The 20,516-nt window shown below is 39.3% G+C and overlaps 1 protein-coding gene across 2 annotated transcripts; it reads left to right on the top strand.

The window, feature by feature from the left end:
• The first annotated feature begins 2,823 nt into the window (after positions 1 to 2,823).
• On the top strand, positions 2,824 to 8,427 carry SCG2 (secretogranin II). 2 transcript variants are annotated; one of them, XM_027514711.1, is made up of 2 exons: positions 2,824 to 2,988; positions 6,136 to 8,427. In XM_027514711.1, the coding sequence occupies exon 2, from the start codon at positions 6,150 to 6,152 to the stop codon at positions 7,989 to 7,991; it is 1,842 nt and encodes a 613-aa protein (XP_027370512.1). In that variant the 5' UTR covers positions 2,824 to 2,988; positions 6,136 to 6,149; the 3' UTR covers positions 7,992 to 8,427. The 2 variants fall into 2 exon arrangements, with proteins under 2 accessions (XP_027370512.1, XP_027370504.1); XM_027514703.1 differs by lacking the exon at positions 2,824 to 2,988 and adding an exon at positions 3,041 to 3,200.
• Positions 8,428 to 20,516: the final 12,089 nt, after the last annotated feature.

Genomic DNA, 20,516 nt, shown 5'->3' with positions numbered 1-20,516 from the left:
AAAATTAATGACTTTTAGAGATATATTAAGTATAACTCATTGAAAAATCTATAAAACACAGGCCACTGAATAGAATTTTCCAAATTCAGTAACTACTCTCTTATTTGGAAGACATATGCCCCATAGCATCAAGGAGGTGACTCTTGTTTTCCGTGTTTGCTGCCCCAAATAGGAGTCTGGGGCTGTACCACCTGAGCAGTGACCAGGAAAAACAATTGGAACAACCCCTGAGAATTTTGTCAAAGTGATTGTATTCTAGACTTGGATCTTTCGTTATTAGATAGCCATAGTCATTTCTGTATTCCTATCACCTAGCTAGAGTGCCCAAACCATGGTCTTTATTATGGCTATACCTTTGGAACGAGCTAAGTTCAAATCTTACCTCTACCAATTATGAGAGAGGAAACAGTGGCCAACTGAGTTATTTCTGAGCTTCAGTTTCTTCAACTGTAAAATGGAGACAAATAGAGCTACCTATTATAGTTGACAAGAGGGTTAAATTAGATTGCCGAAACTCCAAGCTCAGTGCCTGGAACATAATGGAACTCAATAAATGGTAGGTATTTATCACAGTTTTATATAGTAGAAAGGAATTCAGTTACTCACAAATGGCTCATTGCTCTCCCAATGCTCTACCTTTAGCTGATAAAGCCAGTCCATCCCACTGGTTGCCTCCTGATATCTCACTTCTACTTGGAGTTTTTGAATGAGGTTTTATATGGATTTTTGACAATTAAAGACATTCTCAGCAAAGAGTTTGACTAGGGGATCTTAGAAGAACTGTAGTTTCTGATCCTTGCAAAAAGTTTAGTTTCACATATATGCACTAGCTGATCAAGAGTGACTTCCTTGAGGGTTGTTGAGACCTCTATTGAATCAAGTCAACCCTTTAAGAGTAATCTTGTGGAATTTTCTGATGCTGTGTTGATATTGGTTAGTTCAACTGGCCACACAGAAGTACTGGAAAATGAATTATGTGAAACTCAGAGTGGTTTATCTTTGTCAGGATTTAAGAAAATGTTATGTGTGCAAAGCTAACAAAGATACCTGCAAATGAACTTATTTTTTTTGAGATGCAGTTGAGAAATGAGATTTGTTAACTCAGGTCTCATCAACTTAGCACTTAAACTTAATGATGCTAAAAACCCACTATGAGGTATAAATAGATTAGATAAATTGGCCATAGGACTTCAGTCTAAGCCTATGAGTTCCATGTCAATCCACAAATGACCAGTCATCAAGAATCAAATATCTTAACCAGGAGATCAAAGAGAGAAAATCAAGGGTACTTTTCTCAAGATTATTTTTTTCCTAAGGTTTTAAACTATTTCTGTTTCCTCAAGGAGTTCAAGAGTATTGTGGTTTACCTAGAATAGTTAGAAATCATTAAGCAAAACTTGATAACGGAAACCTCAGCTCAAGCTTCTTTTCCCAGAACCCTTCCCATCTAAGATTTATAGACTGAACAATGCTCCCTATTGTGTCTGCTGGCTGACATCTTTCTTAGTGCTTTTCAATTTATATCAAATAAAAATAATCTGTTGTCTCTTATCCTAAAATAAAAATAACCTGTTTGTCTCTTATCCCCTCTGGACCAATATATATATTGGGTTGCCCCAAAAGCTTGGTTGTTCAGGTTGTTCCATAACATCTTATAGAAAGACCAAATGAACCTTTTGGCCAATCTAACAAATATGTATGCATATATACATGTAGATACTATTCATCTTTGTATCTAGCACTTAGTAGGCATTACAACTTACTGAATGAGTAAATCAGTGGCTAATTATTCATTTAACAGAGACAAAGTTATCTTTTATATAGCAAGATTCTTTTGCTTAGTTTATTTCAAAATATATCATTTTTAAGAAAATCATATCTTTAATGAAATGAAATTAAAAATTTAGACTTATACAAATTATAAACTATATAATCAGGTTACCTGGTAAAGCACAACAATGATTATGACTACAAGTCTGAGAGGTTGGAAGTTAAGTATTAATACTATATTATTCCTTGAATTGGTCACATTTATGAAATGTATTTGATTCATCTGATTCAACTGGAGGAAGAAAATATTTATAGTATAACTTTCTTTCAGTTACAAACTAATTACAGTTGCATATGTGTCACACTTTTCTCAAACGGCGAATTTTTTTTTCTTTTTCTTATTGAAAGTATTCTCAACTTCTGAGCTTCCCTTTTTGAGATCAGATGTTGTAAAAGATGCCAACAGATTCATATAGAATTATCAACTATTAGACCTGAATCCTTAGAAATACACACTTTAAAATTATATTGAAACCCTAGACTAAAATCCTAACTCATTAGAGCCTTGAGGTCGACTCATATAAAAAAAGAGAACACTTTTTTATTCAAATAAACATGATTTTAAAAACAATGCTACTTGTGGTTATGATATGAAATACGACTTCATATTCATAACGTGTATTCTGTTCCTCTTGGAGCGTATTGAGGAATGTTAATGTAATTTCTTTGTGGCCACTGAAGAAAAAAGTCCTTATCTGTAAAACTTTCTTTTAACAACGATGACAACAACGACAATAGCAACAGGAAACCCTTATCACAAGCTGTTTGGACACAGATGAGATTATATTGCAATTAGCCACGTCTATCTGATGGATTTTTCTAAGGGAAATTGTGCAGAGCATTTTATTTCAAGCCTCAAAGATTTTGTTAAAAGAAAGGGAACTGCAGTTTTTGCCACAGAAAGACAGGTGGCGTAAGCATGCAACTTTTTTTTTTTTTTTAATCTTTAAAGTGATTATTTTCTCTCGGGTTCTTTGAAAAAGCTCGCCTGTGCTCCGGTTTGTGGCTGAGTGGGTGACGTCAGTGTGGCAGTGCGGAGTCAGGCGCGGCGGCTCTCTATAAGCCGAGGAGCTGTCCGGGTGCTGAAACGGTCCGAGCAGCTCAAGCCGCGGACCAGGAGGAACATGCTGTGGACTTCCTCTGCCATATAAATAAGAGGTAAGACTGCTTTTCCCTTCTACTTACTGGAAAGTTCTAAATTGCGTATTCTCTCCTTAATTCCTAGCTAAGAAGAAAAAGACCATTTGGCAAGCTTATATCTATAGAATAACTGATCGGCAACCTGCTGCTCATCTGGCAACCTAAGGACACTGTATATATGTACATATATATGCATGATTGCATCTGTGATTTACACTGCTTGCTGTCAGGTATTTATTAACCATTGTGTTATTTAGATAATCATATATAAGAACATGAAAAAGTTAAGGATATTTGTGTCAATACACATTATTAATGTAAAGTTAACCAAGCCTGACATTTTGTTTCTTTCCTTAGTTTATTGTTTCTTCCCCTAAGGACCAGATACAAGGGCAGGGATACAATTTATATACTTAATATTCTTAACAGCAGGTGTCTGATGATTCAAAGACTGTTAAACAGGTTCCGGTGATAGAAGTAACCAATTTTGGAGCTAGGTTTGTTTGTTTGCTTGTTTTTTCTTTGACATTTACTTTGCAAGAGCTCAAATTTAACTAACTGTATAAAATTATTTTCTCAATTGGTATGCTCTGAAAGGGCTTACATTATTGTCTACTAATTTTGGTCCTAGCAAAGTAAGACTAGAACGAGCTTCTTCGTTTATTCAGGGGGAAATATTATCTTGGGTTTTAGGTTGGATATGACCATGGATTACAAAGAGATAACTGAGATGTATGAGGAAACATTTATAACCATATAAATTATTTATTATTATGCTTTGGTTGAAAGAGGTTGTACAACATTTTGCTAAATATTTTGAATGGCACAAGTGTTTCTTTTTCCTGTATCCTAACTAATTGAATTGCTCAAATTTGATAAATCCAGTTGCATTTGTCAATGCTCTAGTATAATTTCAATAAAAAAGACATTTTAACTTATAAGGTTTTTAGGTTCAAACTCTACATAGAACATCAGAACTGTTAAAACCACCTTCACTATTTAGATAAGCTGCTACCAGTTCACCTAAAAAAATCCCTTGAGTCTTAGTCAAAGGCAATAACTATGTCACCCAAACTGAATCTGAGTAAATGACCAAACGGTAGCTCTTGGTAGGCCTGTGGTTTAAATAACTGCATGAATATTCTGCCCCAACACCACAGCAAAGTTCACCTACAAAATAATGATTTTAAAGATCAGCACATAACCTAGCATATAACTGGGTTAAGGATACTTCAGGGTAATGGTTTCAAAGAATACACATTCACTAAGATTCTTAAAATTGCTAGTCCAAATGCCAATGTGGAAAGTTGATTTTCAAATCTAAACTAATCCTGAAATAATATAAAGAAGAATGCATAATGTACTTTTATTTAAGCCTAATAAGTTATAAATACAATTTGCTCTAGTAAATATTGATTCATAGTAAGTATTTTAGAAGTTTTCTCTGACATGCCTTTAAATATTTTCCCTTCAGTAAATTAAGTAGCCAAATTAATGTAAGTGCATATTTTAAAAATTAATTTAAATAATCATTTTAATAAATAAGTCTGTACTAAAGAAATTTCTGTAAGTACAACATTTTTAGATTCTAGAAACTGAAAATATTACTTAAATATCAATATGATCTAGTGAACAATGATATTTTCTACAATTGATGTCTAAGCTAACAGATAATGATATCCAATAACTTAACTTATATATCACAAAACCATAATTCAGTTAAGATATCATGAGCAAACATAAAATTCCTTTACTTTATTTGTAACAAAATTGCACATATTAAAATAGATTTCAATGTTAGCAATGCCAAATGTAAAACATGTAAAAACTAATCCTCTTACTATAAGGCCTTGAAGAAAAAGAATGAATGAAAAATTTTAAATGGAAGAATTCAATACACTGGATGCATTTTTCTTAATCGGGAATTACATAGTGATTATTTTAAAATTTTCTAACAGAATGAGTCATTTGAGATTTCATAGGTCCACACCCAAATAGACACAGAGTCAAGCTGAATTTGAACACTTACAAGTTCAGAAATAGACTGGTTCAGAAAACTTATGTTCTCTCTGTAGCATCTGTTATTATTTACTATATCTCTTGAGGACTGAGGAAAATATAATCATGATTGCATTTTACAAGACAGTCACAGTAAAATTATTAGAAGAAATATGGGGCACAGATGTTTTAAAACAGTTTATATTTTGGTACATTGGTACATTTACACTGAAATAAATATCACTGGATATCATGGATTTTCTTTTTTTTTTTTTGCAATTCTGACTATTGTGCTTGTGTATCCTAATAGTACCCTGTGTGCTATTACATCAATCAAGGTGAATGATTATAAAATACCAGACTTCTAAATTCAATATTTTGGAATTCACTGAGTAAATAAATACTGCTTTGAGGATATTAAAAATAAAAAAACTTTGTTAAGTTTGCCAACTAGCTTGGACTTGAGAAGACCCATATTCTGGAGGTCATTAAGGTACAGACCTTCCAAAATTAGTAATATGATTTGGTATCAGACTAAAGGACAAGTTATTTCTGAAAATATGTATGAATGAGACTCATCCACAAGAGAATTCAGTATGATTAACATTAACATGGAATATAACTTCATCTTATATAGTAATGTCACCTTTGTTGTGTTTCTACAACAAATTAGATGGATAGGTCAGTAATTAAACCAATGGTTTTTGATAAGGATATAACTCTCTATGTGTGTGTACATGCATGTTTTAAATTGAGCCATCTAATTTTTCTGCCAGTGATTTCAATATAAATGCTGTACAAATAACTAAAACTCATCTTGGAAAAATCTTTATTTAACAGAAATAATGTATACTAAAACAAAACATGTCTTATCAGTTAAAAAATCATACTTGAGAAACCTCATATCAGTGTTTTTGCTATTATTTTAACCAAAAGAATGCCATATAAATTTGATGCAAAACGGGCAACAATTTTGCTAAAGATTCCTGTGGTTAGCTTGTGAAGATTGTGTGTGAAACATTTATAGTTTTCAAAAAGAGTCATCCTAAATTAATGTGGAGTAATCTCTACTATGTTCTTTTTCCCCTCAATGATTAATTACTTTTTTTGCTATAGAGTCAAATAGTCAGTTTCATTTGTGTTAACTCATGTTTTCTATGCTTTAAGGAAATCTTTCAAACATGGCAGAAGCTAAGACTCACTGGCTTGGAGCAGTCCTGTCTCTCATCCCTTTAATTTTCCTCCTCTCTGAAGCTGAAGCTGCTTCATTTCAGAGAAACCAGCTGCTTCAGAAGGAACCAGATCTCAGATTGGAAAATGTCCAAAGGTTTCCCAGTCCTGAAATGATCAGGGCTTTGGAGTACATAGAAAAGCTCCGACAACAAGCTCACAAAGAAGAAAGCAGCCCAGACTACAACCCCTACCAAGGTGTTTCTGTTCCCCTTCAGCAAAAAGAAAATGGTGACTTGCCAGAAAGTTCGAGGGATTCCCTGAGTGAAGATGAATGGATGAAGATAATAGCTGAAGCTTTGAGACAGGCTGAAAATGAGCCCCAGTCTGCCCCAAAGGAAAACAAGCCTTATACTTTGAATTCAGAAAAGAACTTTCCAATGGACATGCCTGATGATTATGAGACTCAGCAGTGGGCAGAGAGAAAGCTCAAGCACATGAGATTCCCTCCTATGTATGAAGAGAATTCCAGGGACAACCCCTTCAAACGCACAAATGAAATAGTGGAGGAACAATATACTCCTCAAAATCTTGCTACCTTGGAATCTGTCTTCCAAGAGCTGGGGAAACTGACGGGACCAAACAGCCAAAAGCGTGAGAGGGCTGATGAGGAGCAAAAACTTTACACAGATGATGAAGATGATATCTACAAGGCTAATAACATTGCCTATGAAGACGTGGTTGGGGGAGAAGATTGGAACCCAGTAGAGGAAAAAATAGAGAGTCAAACCCAGGAAGAGGTAAGAGACAGCAAAGAGAATGCAGACAAAACTGAGCAAATCAATGATGAAATGAAGCGTTCCGGGCAGCTGGGCCTCCAAGATGAAGATCTCCGGAAAGAGAGTAAAGACCAACTCTCAGATGATGTCTCCAAAGTAATTACCTATCTGAAAAGGTTAGTGAATGCTGCGGGAAGTGGGAGGTCCCAGAATGGGCAAACCGGGGAAAGAGCAATCAGGCTCTTTGAGAAACCACTTGATCCTCAATCTATTTATCAGCTGATTGAAATCTCTAGGAATTTACAGATACCCCCTGAAGACTTGATTGACATGCTCAAAACTGGAGAGAAGCCAGTGGAACCAGAGCAGGAACTTGAGATTCCTGTTGAACCTGAAGACATCTCAGAGGTTGACTTAGACCATCCAGATCTGTTCCAAAATAAGATGCTCTCCAAGAATGGCTACCCCAAAGCACCTGGTCATGCTGTGGCAGAGGCCCTACCGGAGGGGCTCAGTGTGGAGGACATTCTAAATCTTTTAGGGATGGAGAGTGCTGCAAATCCAAAGCCTCCATATTTTCCCAATCAGTATAACCGAGAGAAAGTTCTGTCAAGACTGCCCTATGGTCCTGGAAGATCTAAAGCTAACCAGCTCCCCAAAGCTGTCTGGATGCCAGATGTTGAAAATAGACAGATGGCATATGAGAACCTGAATGACAAGGATCAAGAATTAGGAGAGTACTTGGCCAGGATGCTGGTTAAATACCCTGAGATCATGAATGCCAACCCAGCTAAGCGAGTTCCCAGTCAAGGCTCAACTGAAGATGATCGACAGGATGAGAACCAAATTGAGCAGGCCCTCAAAGAGCATTTGAGTCAACACAGCTCTCAGGAGACTGACAAACTGGCCTCGGTAAGCAAAAGGCTCCCTGTAGGGACCCCGAAGAGTGATGATACTCCCAACAGACCGTACTTGGATGAAGATCTGTTAGTGAAAGTGCTGGAATACCTCAACCAAGAAAAGGCAGAAAAGGGAAGGGAGCACATTGCTAAGAGAGCAATGGAAAATATGTAAGCAGCTTTCATTGATTGCCCTATTTTCACCCCTCCCATCCCAAGCAAACCCCAATATTTCTCTTTAGTGTGTTGACTTCTCTCTTGTTAACACTGTAATACCTTTAAATGCTGTACAGGCAGATGATTCCATTTCACTGGAGTGTCTGCTTCACTTACTCTGAACTGTTCTCTTGTGTATGGGTATGTGTAAATGTTATGACTTCTGAATAAAAATATTAATCATAGCCCTAATTCAAGAAAGATATCTATGATAGTGTTTAACAGTGTATCTAATAGCCGTGGCATTGTTGATGCTCACATATAATAGAGTGTCCTACAAGTCTCTTGAAAGTTTTTAATATTTACTGAATTATTTTGTTACTGTCTGTAGTGTTTTGTGGAGTACTGGAGCAAAAAAAAAATAAAGCATTATAAATATATAGTTTTACTTATAAGGCCTTTTCTATTGTGTGTTTTATTGTTGCTTAATAAACGTTATTTCTGGACAACTTTGGGTTATTCATTCTGGAAATCCAGAGGCAATGGCTGTGGATCAAGCAGTATGGAGCTAAAGGAGAAAATTATTTCCTTCCACAATCAATCCAGGTAAGAAATAATGAATGGAAATACACGATCACATTATACATTTGTAGAATGCAATATCCTCTAGCAGCTCACTACCTAGAGCTTGCCTTTAGTTTTTTCGTGATTATGGAATAATTTCTATTTATACCTTTTACCCTTGACTTTTGTAAATAAAAACATTTAAGTTTTGAAAAAACTTAAAAAGAAGTTTAAGCACTGAAGAAGAGATGGGCATAGGGCAATTGGAAACAACTAGACTCGGAAACAATCTGCCTATTTTCAGCTTACCCTGCTCCCCTGAAGACAAAACTCCTACTCTTTTGTATGGTGTGAGAGGGGCCAAAGGACCCCAAACTGACTGTTAGATAAGTGAATGGCACAAGCACAGTGGAGAATACATCAGCTGCCTTCTCTCTGTGTCCGTGGGCTGGAGAAAATCCAGAGTGGGTGAGGCTGTACAGAATTGTTATAATGTGCATTACTTCAGGGGTTGATGCTATCAGCATCCTGACATATCAACAGGGAATCAACAACAGCAGCAGCAAGAAAATATATAGAGCAACAGAACAACAGTGCTCATAAAAAAACAAGGAAATAAATCACAGTTACTATTTATTGAATATTTATTGTGCACTGGGCACAAGACTAAACACTTTACCCCATTCAGTCTGTGCTGTATCACTGTCAAGGGCCTCTTACTATCCCCTTTTACATCAGAAAAAGCAAAACTCAGAAGGGTTAAATAGTTGCCCCCAAATCACCCAGTGTCATGAGTTGCCAAAGCCTGTGTTCCTAACCTAACTCCACCACACTGCCTCTCTGGGAATGGTCTTTCAGCTGACGGCTGGGGCACTGGTGGTGGGGTGGTGAGAGGCTTATGCATCTCAGTGTGGGTCATTTCCATGAGAGGGCATCTGTGTGTGTGTGTGTGTGTGTGTGTGTGTGTGTGAGGGAGGGAGTGCTGATTTAGTCACTATGTCATGTCTTACTCTTCGCGGCCCCGTTGACTGTAGCCCACCAGGCTCCTCTGTCCATGGGATTTTCCAGGCAAGAATACTGGAGTGGGTTGCCATTTCCTTCTCGAGGGGATCTTTCTGACCCAGAGATCAAATCCTGGTCTCTTGCATTGCAGACAGATTCTTTACCATCTGAGCTACGAGGAAGGGAGGGTGGAGAGGAAATCCTTGAATGGTCAAAACACACTAAGAGGGTCCTGCATACCTTTGGATAAACACTGAACTTTCGTTTTCCTGTTTTATAACTTTGCCCAGACTCTTTTCTGTTCAATTATCATACACTCTCAATGAATTCTAGAATCTGTAAGTGGAAGAGAGCTTAGAGGTGAATTGTCTCTACAGTGTCTCTTTCTAATAAGTGCTTTTTATTCAAATACCTCACAGTGAAATACTATGAATTGAAGATTATGCAGAGATCTAGGATATTTGTGGGGCTTAAAGTCTAAGTGCATATTTATACACCATTCTTTGCAGATGTCCACATATGTCATCTACCCATTAAACATTTTCTTCAATTTTCTGTTTCATGCAGCCAGCCACTCCTTGTGTCCTAAATCAACAATCTTTCCATGGTCACCCCGAGCAGAAATGTGACCTTGACACCTGTCTCCACCCAACAGAAACTTGCCCTCCCCGTGGTGTGTGAATAATCTATGGGGAGGTTTGAAAATTAGAGCAAGTTAACTGACATGACACAGCTGATGAGGCCCTGGGCTGGGGTTTACACACAGATCAGTGGGATGCCAAATCCTGCATTCATTCTGTGGGACCATGTTGCTTTTTCTCAGTCTCAGTTACGCTTGAGATTCCCCGATTCTCTAACGGTGACATTTCTGGCACCATGATTAGCAGTTGGGGAGATATTTTAATTTGGGATATATGTACTCTGCGTGACTTCTCTCAGACACCAGTCAGCAAGCATCTTTGCCCTTTTGCAGCGTCACCATATTCCCCAGCTATTGAGTCATCAAATGTATTTATTTCTGATCCAAAGATATTTTTTCATAAGTGTTTCAGTACACTGCTTACTAGCATAAGAAATTAAGCTCTAAGTATATTTCAAGGAAGTGGATGACAAACTAATTGAGATTAGGGCAACATTGCCCTTTTTCCTGCCCAGAAGCCTCTTTTCAGCAGAAGTCAGGAAGTAGCTTGAGCCCTCCTCACCAGTGCCCTCTACAGGCCGCTGCTGGAAGAGCGCACTATGACTGCCCTACGGACTCCCCTTTGTAGGAGTCCATGCCTCCATCAGGAGTCAGATGGCCCAGAAATCCGTATCTGTTGTCAAGACCACCATCTATCAAGTCTTCCCTCCCCTCAACACTCACAGCTTCTCGAACCTACACATTTTGAAGACAGTTAAGACGAAGCTGCCCTGGAGAGGGCATGACAGCCCACCTTAGTATCCTTGCCTGGAGAATCCTTTGGACACAGGAGCCTGGCGGGCTACAGTTCATAGGGTCGCAAAGAGTCACACACGACCAAAGTGACTGAGCATGCATGCACGCACTCAAGACAAAGCTGATGATGCCCTTCATACAAAATTTCCAAGTCACCCCTTATTTCAGTTCAGTTCAGTTTAGTCGCTCAGTGTCGTGTCCAACTCTTTGTGACCCCATGAACCGCAGCATGCCAGGCCTCCCTGTCCATCACCAACTCCCGGAGTTTACCCAGATTCATGTCCACTGAGTCAATGATGCCATCCAACCATCTCATCCTCTGTCGTCCCTTCTCCTCCCGCCTTCAGATTTCCCAGCATCAGGGTCTGTTCAAATGAGTCATTTGCATCAGGTGGCCAAGGTATTGGAGTTTCAGCTTCAGCATCAGTCCTTCCATGAACACCCAGGACTGATCTCCTTTAGAATGGGCTGGTTGGATCTCCTTGCAGTCCAGGGACTCTCGAGAGTCTTCTCCAACACCACAGTTCAAAAGCATCAATTCTTCGGCGCTCAGCCTTCTTCACAGTCCAACTCTCACATCCATATATGACCACTGGTTGACTAGACGGACCTTTGTTGGCAAAGTAATGTCTCTGCTTTTGAATATGCTATCTAGGTTGGTCATAACTTTCCTTCCAAGGAGTAAGCATCTTTTAATTTCATGGCTGCAATCACCATCTGCAGTGATTTTGGAACCCCCAAAATAAAGTCAGCCACTGTTTCCACTGTTTCCCCATCTATTTGCCATGAAGTGATGGGACTGGATGCCATGATCTTAGTTTTCTGAATGTTGAGCTTTAAGCCAACTTTTTCACTCTCCTCTTTCACTTTCATCAAGAGGCTCTTTAGTTTTTCTTCCCTTTCTGCCATAAGGGTGGTGTCATCTGCATATCTGAGGTTATTGAGATTTCTCCCAGAAATCTTGATTCCAGCTTGTGCTTTATCCAGCCCAGCCTTTCTCATGATGTACTCTGCATATAAGTTAATTAAGCAGGGTGACAATATACAGCCTTGACGTACTCCATTTCCTATTTGGAACCAGTCTGTTGTTCCATGCCCAGTTTTAACTGTTGCTTCCTGACCTGTGTACAGGTTCCTCAAGAGGCAGGTCAGGTGGTCTGGTATTCCCATCTCTTTCAGAATCTTCCACAGTTTATTGTGATCCACACAGTCCAAGGCTTTGCCATAGTCAATAAAGCAGAAATAGATGTTTTTCTGGAACTCTCTTGCTTTTTCCATGATCCAGCAGATGTTGGCAATTTGGTCTCTGGTTCCTCTGCCTTTTCTAAAACTACCTTGAACATCTGGAAGTTCACGGTTCACATATTGCTGAAGCCTGGCTTGGAGAATTTTGAGCATTACTTTACTAGCATGTGAGATGAGTGCAACTGTGCAGTAGTTAGAGCATTCTTTGGCATTGCCTTTCTTTGGGATTGGAATGAAAACTGACCTTTTCCAGTCCTGTGGCCACCGATGAGTTTTCCAAATTTGCTGGCATATTGAGTGCAGCATTTTCACAGCATCATCTTTCAGGATTTGAAATAGCTCAACTGGAACTCCATCACCTTCACTAACTTTGTTCCTAGTGATGCTTTTTAAGGCCCACTTGACTTCACATTCCAGGATGTCTGGCTCTAGGTGAGTGATCACACCATCATGATTATCTTGGTCATGAAGATCTTTTTGTATAGTTCTTCTGTGTATTCTTGCCACATCTTCTTAATATCTTCTGCTTCTGTTAGGTCCATACAATTTCTGTCCTTTATATATAATAAGTTATACCAACCCAAATATGTAGCCTCTATAGCTAATGACATTTATGCTGCTGCTATTCTTCCTGACAGCTGGAAGGCTAGGAAGTCCCATGGGCTTTGATCAGGGAACTTCTGAAGGGTGAAAAGAACCAGCGACTGAAAAGCCAGAGGAGTTTTTCTTGGAGAGTTTAAGCCTTTTGATTTGGAACAAAGATGACAATTTGTCTGCAAGTGTTCAGACAGTGTCTACCTTCTAAAGAGTTTTTATAGCAATCATCAGCAAGTTTTTTTTTTTTTTTTCTTTTTTCTGGAGGGTCAAAGCCACATGTGTATTTATAGGTAATTTCCATATCATTTACATACGCCTACCTCCACTTTGCTCTCTAGTCTCAGGACTTTTTCAAGTCAAAACGTATTGTTTACTCCTTGAGGCTTGTTATTTTATCAGACTTTCCCCCCCTTGATTTCCTTTTATTAAATCATTATCACTGTTGTGACTTTAGATGTCACGGGGAGCAGTGGATGATGGGGTGAAAGGTCTTGGTGAAGTTGGGCTCTAAAATCTGTGCTAAGACATAGTGATGTAAGAGCCACACTGGTACTTCCTGTTGCTCCAGCACATCTTCATATGTCAATGCTTTCGCTTCTTCAGCCTGCTGGACTCCTTTAACATTTTGTTGCTTTTCAGCATTTAGTGTGCGTGCTGCCACCTCCATCAAGAGTGCATTGATTGCTCCTTTTTCTCTGCTTTCACAGTGATTTTCTTTTACCTTTGTTGCAACATTTTTTTTTTTCTTGGTCTTGCTACATAGCTATGGCTATTCATCTTGACCTGTTTCACCTGTTAAATTATAAACTCTTTGAAGTCAGAAACTTGCTCTGAATACCCTCTCCGTGTCTTCTATAATGCCCAATCCATGGCTCTTTCCTGTGAGCTGCTCAGTAAACATGCACTGAGTAAATGAGAAGGTGTAATTGAGCATACTTCCTCTTTGCTATCTTGTGCTTTATGAAATATGTACCTTTTATAACCTCATCTCAGCTTAATAGAAAAAAGAAGTGCTTACTGTGCCTCCCACATGGTCATCTCAGGGCTTCTTTAGCCTTGGTGCTTTCAGAACATCTGAAATCCCAGAATAGTACCATGGTTTATGCTTTAAAGAGTATCTAATTTACTATTTACCTTAATTTGAGTTTGAACCCAACTGTAGCTCCCCACACTGGTATCCCTTTTTAACTGGCCATTTTCTAATCCTGAGAATCTAGAAACACTCACGAGTTTGCTATTTTAAACAGTTAAGTTCTCACACATGTATTACACGGTGCATTTGGACCACCACGTAATAGCTTAGCCTTTCTAATGTTGACTGGCATATCAATTCCTGTATCATAGCTCAAAGACTTTGACTTTCAGACTTCAATTCCAGAAAGTTCCTCTGACCTGATGGATTGGAACATTTACTTGGAGAAGAGGCTTTGGAGATAATAAACGAAACAAAACAAAAAACAAAACTGACTAAAATTCTAGCTTCGTGATTTATTTGAGCAGGCACTTAATCTAGCTGGATCTAAGGTAGGGATTATACTTACCTTTATAAGGTTATTGTGAGGCTTTATCAGTAATGTGGGTGAAGTGGTTTTACCATGGGGGGAACAAAGTAGTTGTGAAATATGTAAGGTAGAATTTCCCAATTAATTATCAACAACTATTATTAGCCATCTGCAATGTGTAAATCCTAGTATTAGACATTATGTAGAGAAGGATAGAAAGGATATGTATATTTCCATAGAAACAGACCACATTGTGAAAGGCTTTTACTCCATTTACAAACAGCTTTATTTCTCATGCTGCTGCTATTTTGGGAAAGTGATTTGTGGTGAGGCAACAAGTTCTGATTCCATCTGTCATGGGTTCCAATTTAACTGAGGCCATTTCATAGGAATTGGAATGTTCAGAAGTCTGTGGGTGGTATGAACCAACACTTCAGGTTTATTTTAAGCTTAACATTGCAAATCATGCTAAAGTTACCCAATACGGGCAGGGAAAACTGACAGGAGCAAGTTCTAATTTCATTTATTGTCCTTTCTTCACATTGCCCAAATCGCATCTTTTATAAAATGAATCTTCAATGAGATAATTAAGACTTTAATTTTGATTTCATTTGTTCTCTACATCCCACTGATGATACAATGATAAACTAACCTCTATAGACTTAATACGAATATTTAATAGCCATGGTGTGTTTAAATATATAACATAGACTTTAAAAGAAACAACAGAATTACTTTTTCTTGGTCTTCCCATTCATAAGTATTACACAGTGAACTGGCTTAATAAATAAAGCAGAACTCCCCTCGCCCTCCCCCTTAGTGATAATCCCACAATTCAGTTCATTCTGAACCAACAGGTTGCCATGGTAGCAGGAGAGTCAGGGTTAAGGCCGGTTCTGCAATGTGAAATCAGCACCGTGCAGGAAGCGTTTCAAAATTCATGAGATTGGTGGAAGCAATTTTGTGCTTTAACCTTCAGGCTTCCTGCATCTCTAGGAAAATAAAAATAAGAAGACTGCAGTGCCAATCTGAGCCTCTTTGGTGATTTAGTAGATACTGAACAGAGTGAGCCAGGCATGATTTGTGTCTTCTATTTATTGAGTTTAAGATTTGATCCCAATGAGGCTTATATTATTCAAAGAAACTTACATGCAAAAAAATAATGAGTAGAGTTTCTGATTTTGTGTTTTATATTTCTATTCATTTTCACTCAGAGCAAAACTAAATGTTTAATTTAAAAAATGTGTATGTTTAATGTATACACTGTGACTGTATTCTAATTGAAATGGTTGGAGCACAGAATTCAGCATAATGTAAAATGCTCACTTTTAAGTCTGTCCATTGTGTGAAAAATGCCTTCTCAGCATATGTAAGTATATGTGATATATGATATACAAAATATGTGATAATACATGTGAATATGTATCATACACATACACATAATTTACAATGCAGAAGACCTGGGTTCGACCCCTGGGCTGGGAAGATGCCCTGGAGAAGGGAAAGGCTACCCACTCCAGTATTCTGGCATGGAAAATTCCATGGACTGTTTAGTCCATGGCAAAAAGTTGGGCCCTACTGAGTGACTTTCACTTCACTTCACACATAATTTATGTGCATTAAAAAGGCATTTTTCACAGAATGAATAGACTCATTTGATAAACTTCACATATGGTAATCTTACATATTCAGTTCAGTCGCTCGGTCATGTCCAACTCTTTGTGACCCCATGGACTGCAGCACGCCAGGCTTCCCTGTCCATCACCAACTCCCAGAGTTTACTCAAACTCATGTCCATTGAGTTAGTGATACCATCCAACCATCTCATCCTCTGTCGTCCCCTCCTCCTCCAGCCTTCAATCTTTCCCAGCATCAGGATCTTTTCCAATGAATCAGTTCTTTGCATCAGGTGGCCAAAATATTTGAGCTTCAGCTTCAGGATTAGTCCTTCCAATGAGTATTCAGGACTTATTTCCTTTAGGATTCACTGGTTGGATCTCCTTGCTGTCCAAGGGACTCTCAAGAGTCTTCTCCAACACCACAGTTCAAAAGCATCAATTTTTCAGCGCTCAGCCTTCTTCACAGTCCAGCTCTCACATCCACACATGACTACTGGAAAAACCACAGCTTTGACTAGATGGACCTTTGTTGATAAAGTAATGTCTCTGCTTTTTAATATGCTATCTAGGTTGGTCATAGCTTTCTTCCAAGGAGCAAGCGTCTTCTAATTTCATGGCTGTAGTCACCATCTGCAGTGATTTTGGAGCCCCCCAAAATAAAGTCTGTCACTGTTTCCCCATCTATTTGCCATGAAGTGATGGGACCAGATGCCATGATCTTAGTTTTCTGAATGTTGAGCTTTACGCCAACTTTTTCACTCTCCTGTTTCACTTTCATCAAGAGGCTCTTTAGTTTTTCTTCCCTTTCTGCCGTAAGGGTGGTGTCGTCCGCCTATCTGAGGTTATTGATATTTCTCCCAGTAATCTTGATTCCAGCTTGTTCTTACATGTACACATATGCAAAGATACCAGTGCATATAGTATACTGATTATATATAATTGATTGTTTATATTACATATTTAAAGTCTTAACGAGTTTAATAATTGCTAATATGACTTAATTTATGCTCCCCAATCTTTCATAATATGGGGATGTTATCTCCCCTGTACCCAGATAAAATCCTGATCTTTTCTGTGAATGCAATTGTGAATATAAAATTAAAGAAAAATACGTATAAAAAGATAGGTAAGCCAACATACCAGCCTGATCTCTTAAAGCACAGTTTATTCTCACTTGCCATGAACTGGAAGCATCTTGGGACTAAGTACACAGTAGTGCTACAGATGTTTAGTGTCTAGTCCATTCTGAAAGAGCATACCTCCATGGAAATGCTCCAGTGGGGATTTCAGGAGAAGAAGGGTGTTCCACCCTGATGTTTTATACCTCAGTGACCTGGCATATCCCATTCCTTCCCTCTGGATGATTGTCTCTTTTTTTTTCATTCAAGATTTTATTCATTCTTTAAGATGTGACCTTGTGAAACCTTTTCAGACATAGCTTTGTCTTACTTCCTGCCCTATACACCCTGCCTCACCATCTTCCCAGATTTAGTCTTTTCCTTCTTTGTAGGAACTGCTCCTTTACCAGCACCTACAGTATTCTACTGTAATCATGTCTTGCACCCCACTCCAGTACTCCTGCCTGGAAAATCCCACAGATGGAGGAGCCTGGTGGACTGCAGTCCATGGGGTCGTGAAGAACAGGACACGACTGAGCGACTTCACTTTTCACTTTCCTGCATTGGAGAAGGAAATGGCAACCCACTCCAGTGTTCTTGCCTGGAGAATCCCAGGGACGGGGGAGCCTGGTGGGCTGCCGTGTCTGGGGTCGCACAGAGTCGGACACAACTGAAGCTACTTAGCAGCAGCAGCAGCAGCAGCAGCAGCATATCTTTATATATAACTCAGTAATAAAATATTGAACTTCTTAAAAACAGGGAATGTGTCATGAGGAAACACGTATTTCTGGTTTGTGTATGTTCAGCATCCCACTCCCTCTTTCTTCTGGTCACACCACCATACCTTGCTTTGAGGACTGCCTCTTCCCCATTTTATACGTCTGTGTTGAGGCTGGTAATTGTGGTACCTCCCCACCTGTAACCATAGGATCAAACTCAGCATCCTGAGTTTGATCAGTCATGGTACTCCATCCTTTTAGTGATGGCTTAGGGATGGGCATGTGATCCAAGCTGGACCAATCAGAGTTCTTCCCTAAGAATTTATATATGATGCTTTGAGAGAGACCTTATTGGGACTTTGAATATTTCATGCCTGTATTTTACCAATTACCTTGTTGGACTCCCAGGCCTGAGGCTGATGAAAAACATGGCAGACAAAAGCATGTATCTGGGGAAATTGAAAGGAGACTTAATGCACTAGAGGCTACTGACAATCACTGACAAAACTTAGAGAGATCAGACTATGAGTTATATCAGCCTGGAAAAACAACAGGGCAAGCAGCCTTCAGTAGAACAAGAATCACTCTCTCAGGGTGCTAGTAGAGTTCTTTAGAAAGCAGACCTTGAGATGGAGGTAAGAGTACAAGATGTTTATTGAAGGGTGCGTGCATGCTCAGTTTCTTCAGTCCTGTCTGACTCTTTGTGACCCGTTGGACTGTAGCCTGCCAGGTTCCTCTGTTCAAGGAATTCTCCAGGCAACAATACTAGAGTATGTAGCCATTCCCTTCCTGACCCAGGGATCAAACCCAGGTCTCCTGTATAGGGTACTAAGTTAATTTGTTTCTCTGATAATCCCAATGATGATGATTCAGGAGAATGACGGGATTCAGTTCAGTTCAGTTGCTCAGTCGTGTCCGACTCTTTGTGACCCCATGAATTGCAGCACGCCAGGCCTCCCTGTCCATCACCAACTCCTGGAGTTCACTGAGACTCACGTCTATCAGGTCAGTGATGCCATCCAGCCATCTCATCCTCTGTTGTCCCCTTCTCCTCCTGCCCCCAATCCCTCCCAGCATCAGAGTCTTTTCCAATGAGTCAACTCTTTGCATGAGGTGGCCAAAGTACTGGAGTTTCAGCTTTAGCATCATGCCTTCCAAAGAAATCCCAGGGCTGATCTCCTTCAGAATGGACTGGTTGGATCTCGTTGCAGTCCAAGGGACTCTCAAGAGTCTTCTCCAACACCACAGGTCAAAAGCATCAATTCTTCGGTGCTCAGCTTTCTTTCACAGTCCAACTCTCACATCCATACATGACCATAGGAAAAACCATAGCCTTGACTAGACGGACCTTTGTTGGGAAAGTAATGTCTCTGCTTTTAAATATGCTATCTAGGTTAGTCATAACTTTCCTTCCAAGGAGTAAGCGCCTTTTAATTTTATGGCTGCAGTCACCATCTGCAGTGATTTTGGAGCCCAAAACAATAAAGTCTGACACTGTTCCCACTGTTTCCCCATCTATTTCCCATGAAGTGATGGGACCAGATACCATGACCTTCGTTTTCGGAATGTTGAGCTTTAAGCCAACTTTTTCACTCTCCACTTTCACTTTCATCAAGAGGCTCTTTAGTTCCTCTTCCCTTTCTGCAATAAGGGTGGTGTCATCTGCATATCTGAGGTTATTGATATTTCTCCTGGCAATCTTGATTCCAGCTTGTGTTTCTTCCAGTCCACCATTTCTCATGATGTACTCTGCATATAAGTTAAATAAGCAGGGTGATAATATACAGCCTTGACGTACTCCTTTTCCTATTTGGAACCAGTCTGTTGTTCCATGTCCAGTTCTAACTGTTGCTTCCTGACCTGCATACAGATTTCTCAAGAGGCAGGTCAGGTGGTCTGGTATTCCCATCTTTTTCAGAATTTTCCACAGTTTATTGTGATCCACACAGTCAAAGGCTTTGGCATAGGCAATAAAGCAGAAATAGATGTTTTTCTGGAACTCTCTTGCTTTTTTGATGATCCAGTGGATGTTGGCAACTTGATCTCTGGTTCAACCTCTGCCTTTTCTAAAACAAGCTTGAACATCAGGAGGTTCATGGTTCACGTATTGCTGAAGCCTGACTTGGAGAATTTTGAGCATTACTTTACTAGCATGTGAGATGAATGCGATTGTGTGGTAGTTTGAGCACTCTTTGGCATTGCCTTTCTTTGGGATTGGAATGAAAACTGACCTTTTCCAGTCCTGCGGCCATGTGGTCCACTGGAGAAGGGAATGGCAAACCACTTCAGTATTCTTGCCTTGAGAACCCCATGAACAATATGAAAAGGCAAAATGATAGGATACTGAAAGAGGAACTCCCCAGGTCAGTAGGTGCCCTATATGCTAATGGAGATCAGTGGAGAAATAACTCCAGAAAGAATGAAGGGATGGAGCCAAAGCAAAAACAATACTGAGCTGTAGATGTGACTGGTGATAGAAGCAAGGTCCAATGCTGTAAAGAGCAATATTCCATAGGAACCTGGAATATCAGCTCCACGAATCAAGGCAAATTGGAAGTGGTCAAACAAGAGATGACAAGAGTGAATGTCGACATTCTAGGAATCAGCGAACTAAAACGGACTGGAATGGGTGAATCTAACTCAGATGACCATTATATCTACTACTGTGGGCAGGAATCCCTCAGAAGAAATGGAGTAGCCATCTTGGTCAACAAAAGAGTCCGAAATGCAATACTTAGATGCA

This window comes from Bos indicus x Bos taurus, chromosome 2 (genome assembly GCF_003369695.1).
Source record: "Bos indicus x Bos taurus breed Angus x Brahman F1 hybrid chromosome 2, Bos_hybrid_MaternalHap_v2.0, whole genome shotgun sequence".
Classification (NCBI taxonomy): domain Eukaryota; kingdom Metazoa; phylum Chordata; class Mammalia; order Artiodactyla; family Bovidae; genus Bos; species Bos indicus x Bos taurus.
This window is presented reverse-complemented; position numbering and strand designations above follow the sequence as displayed.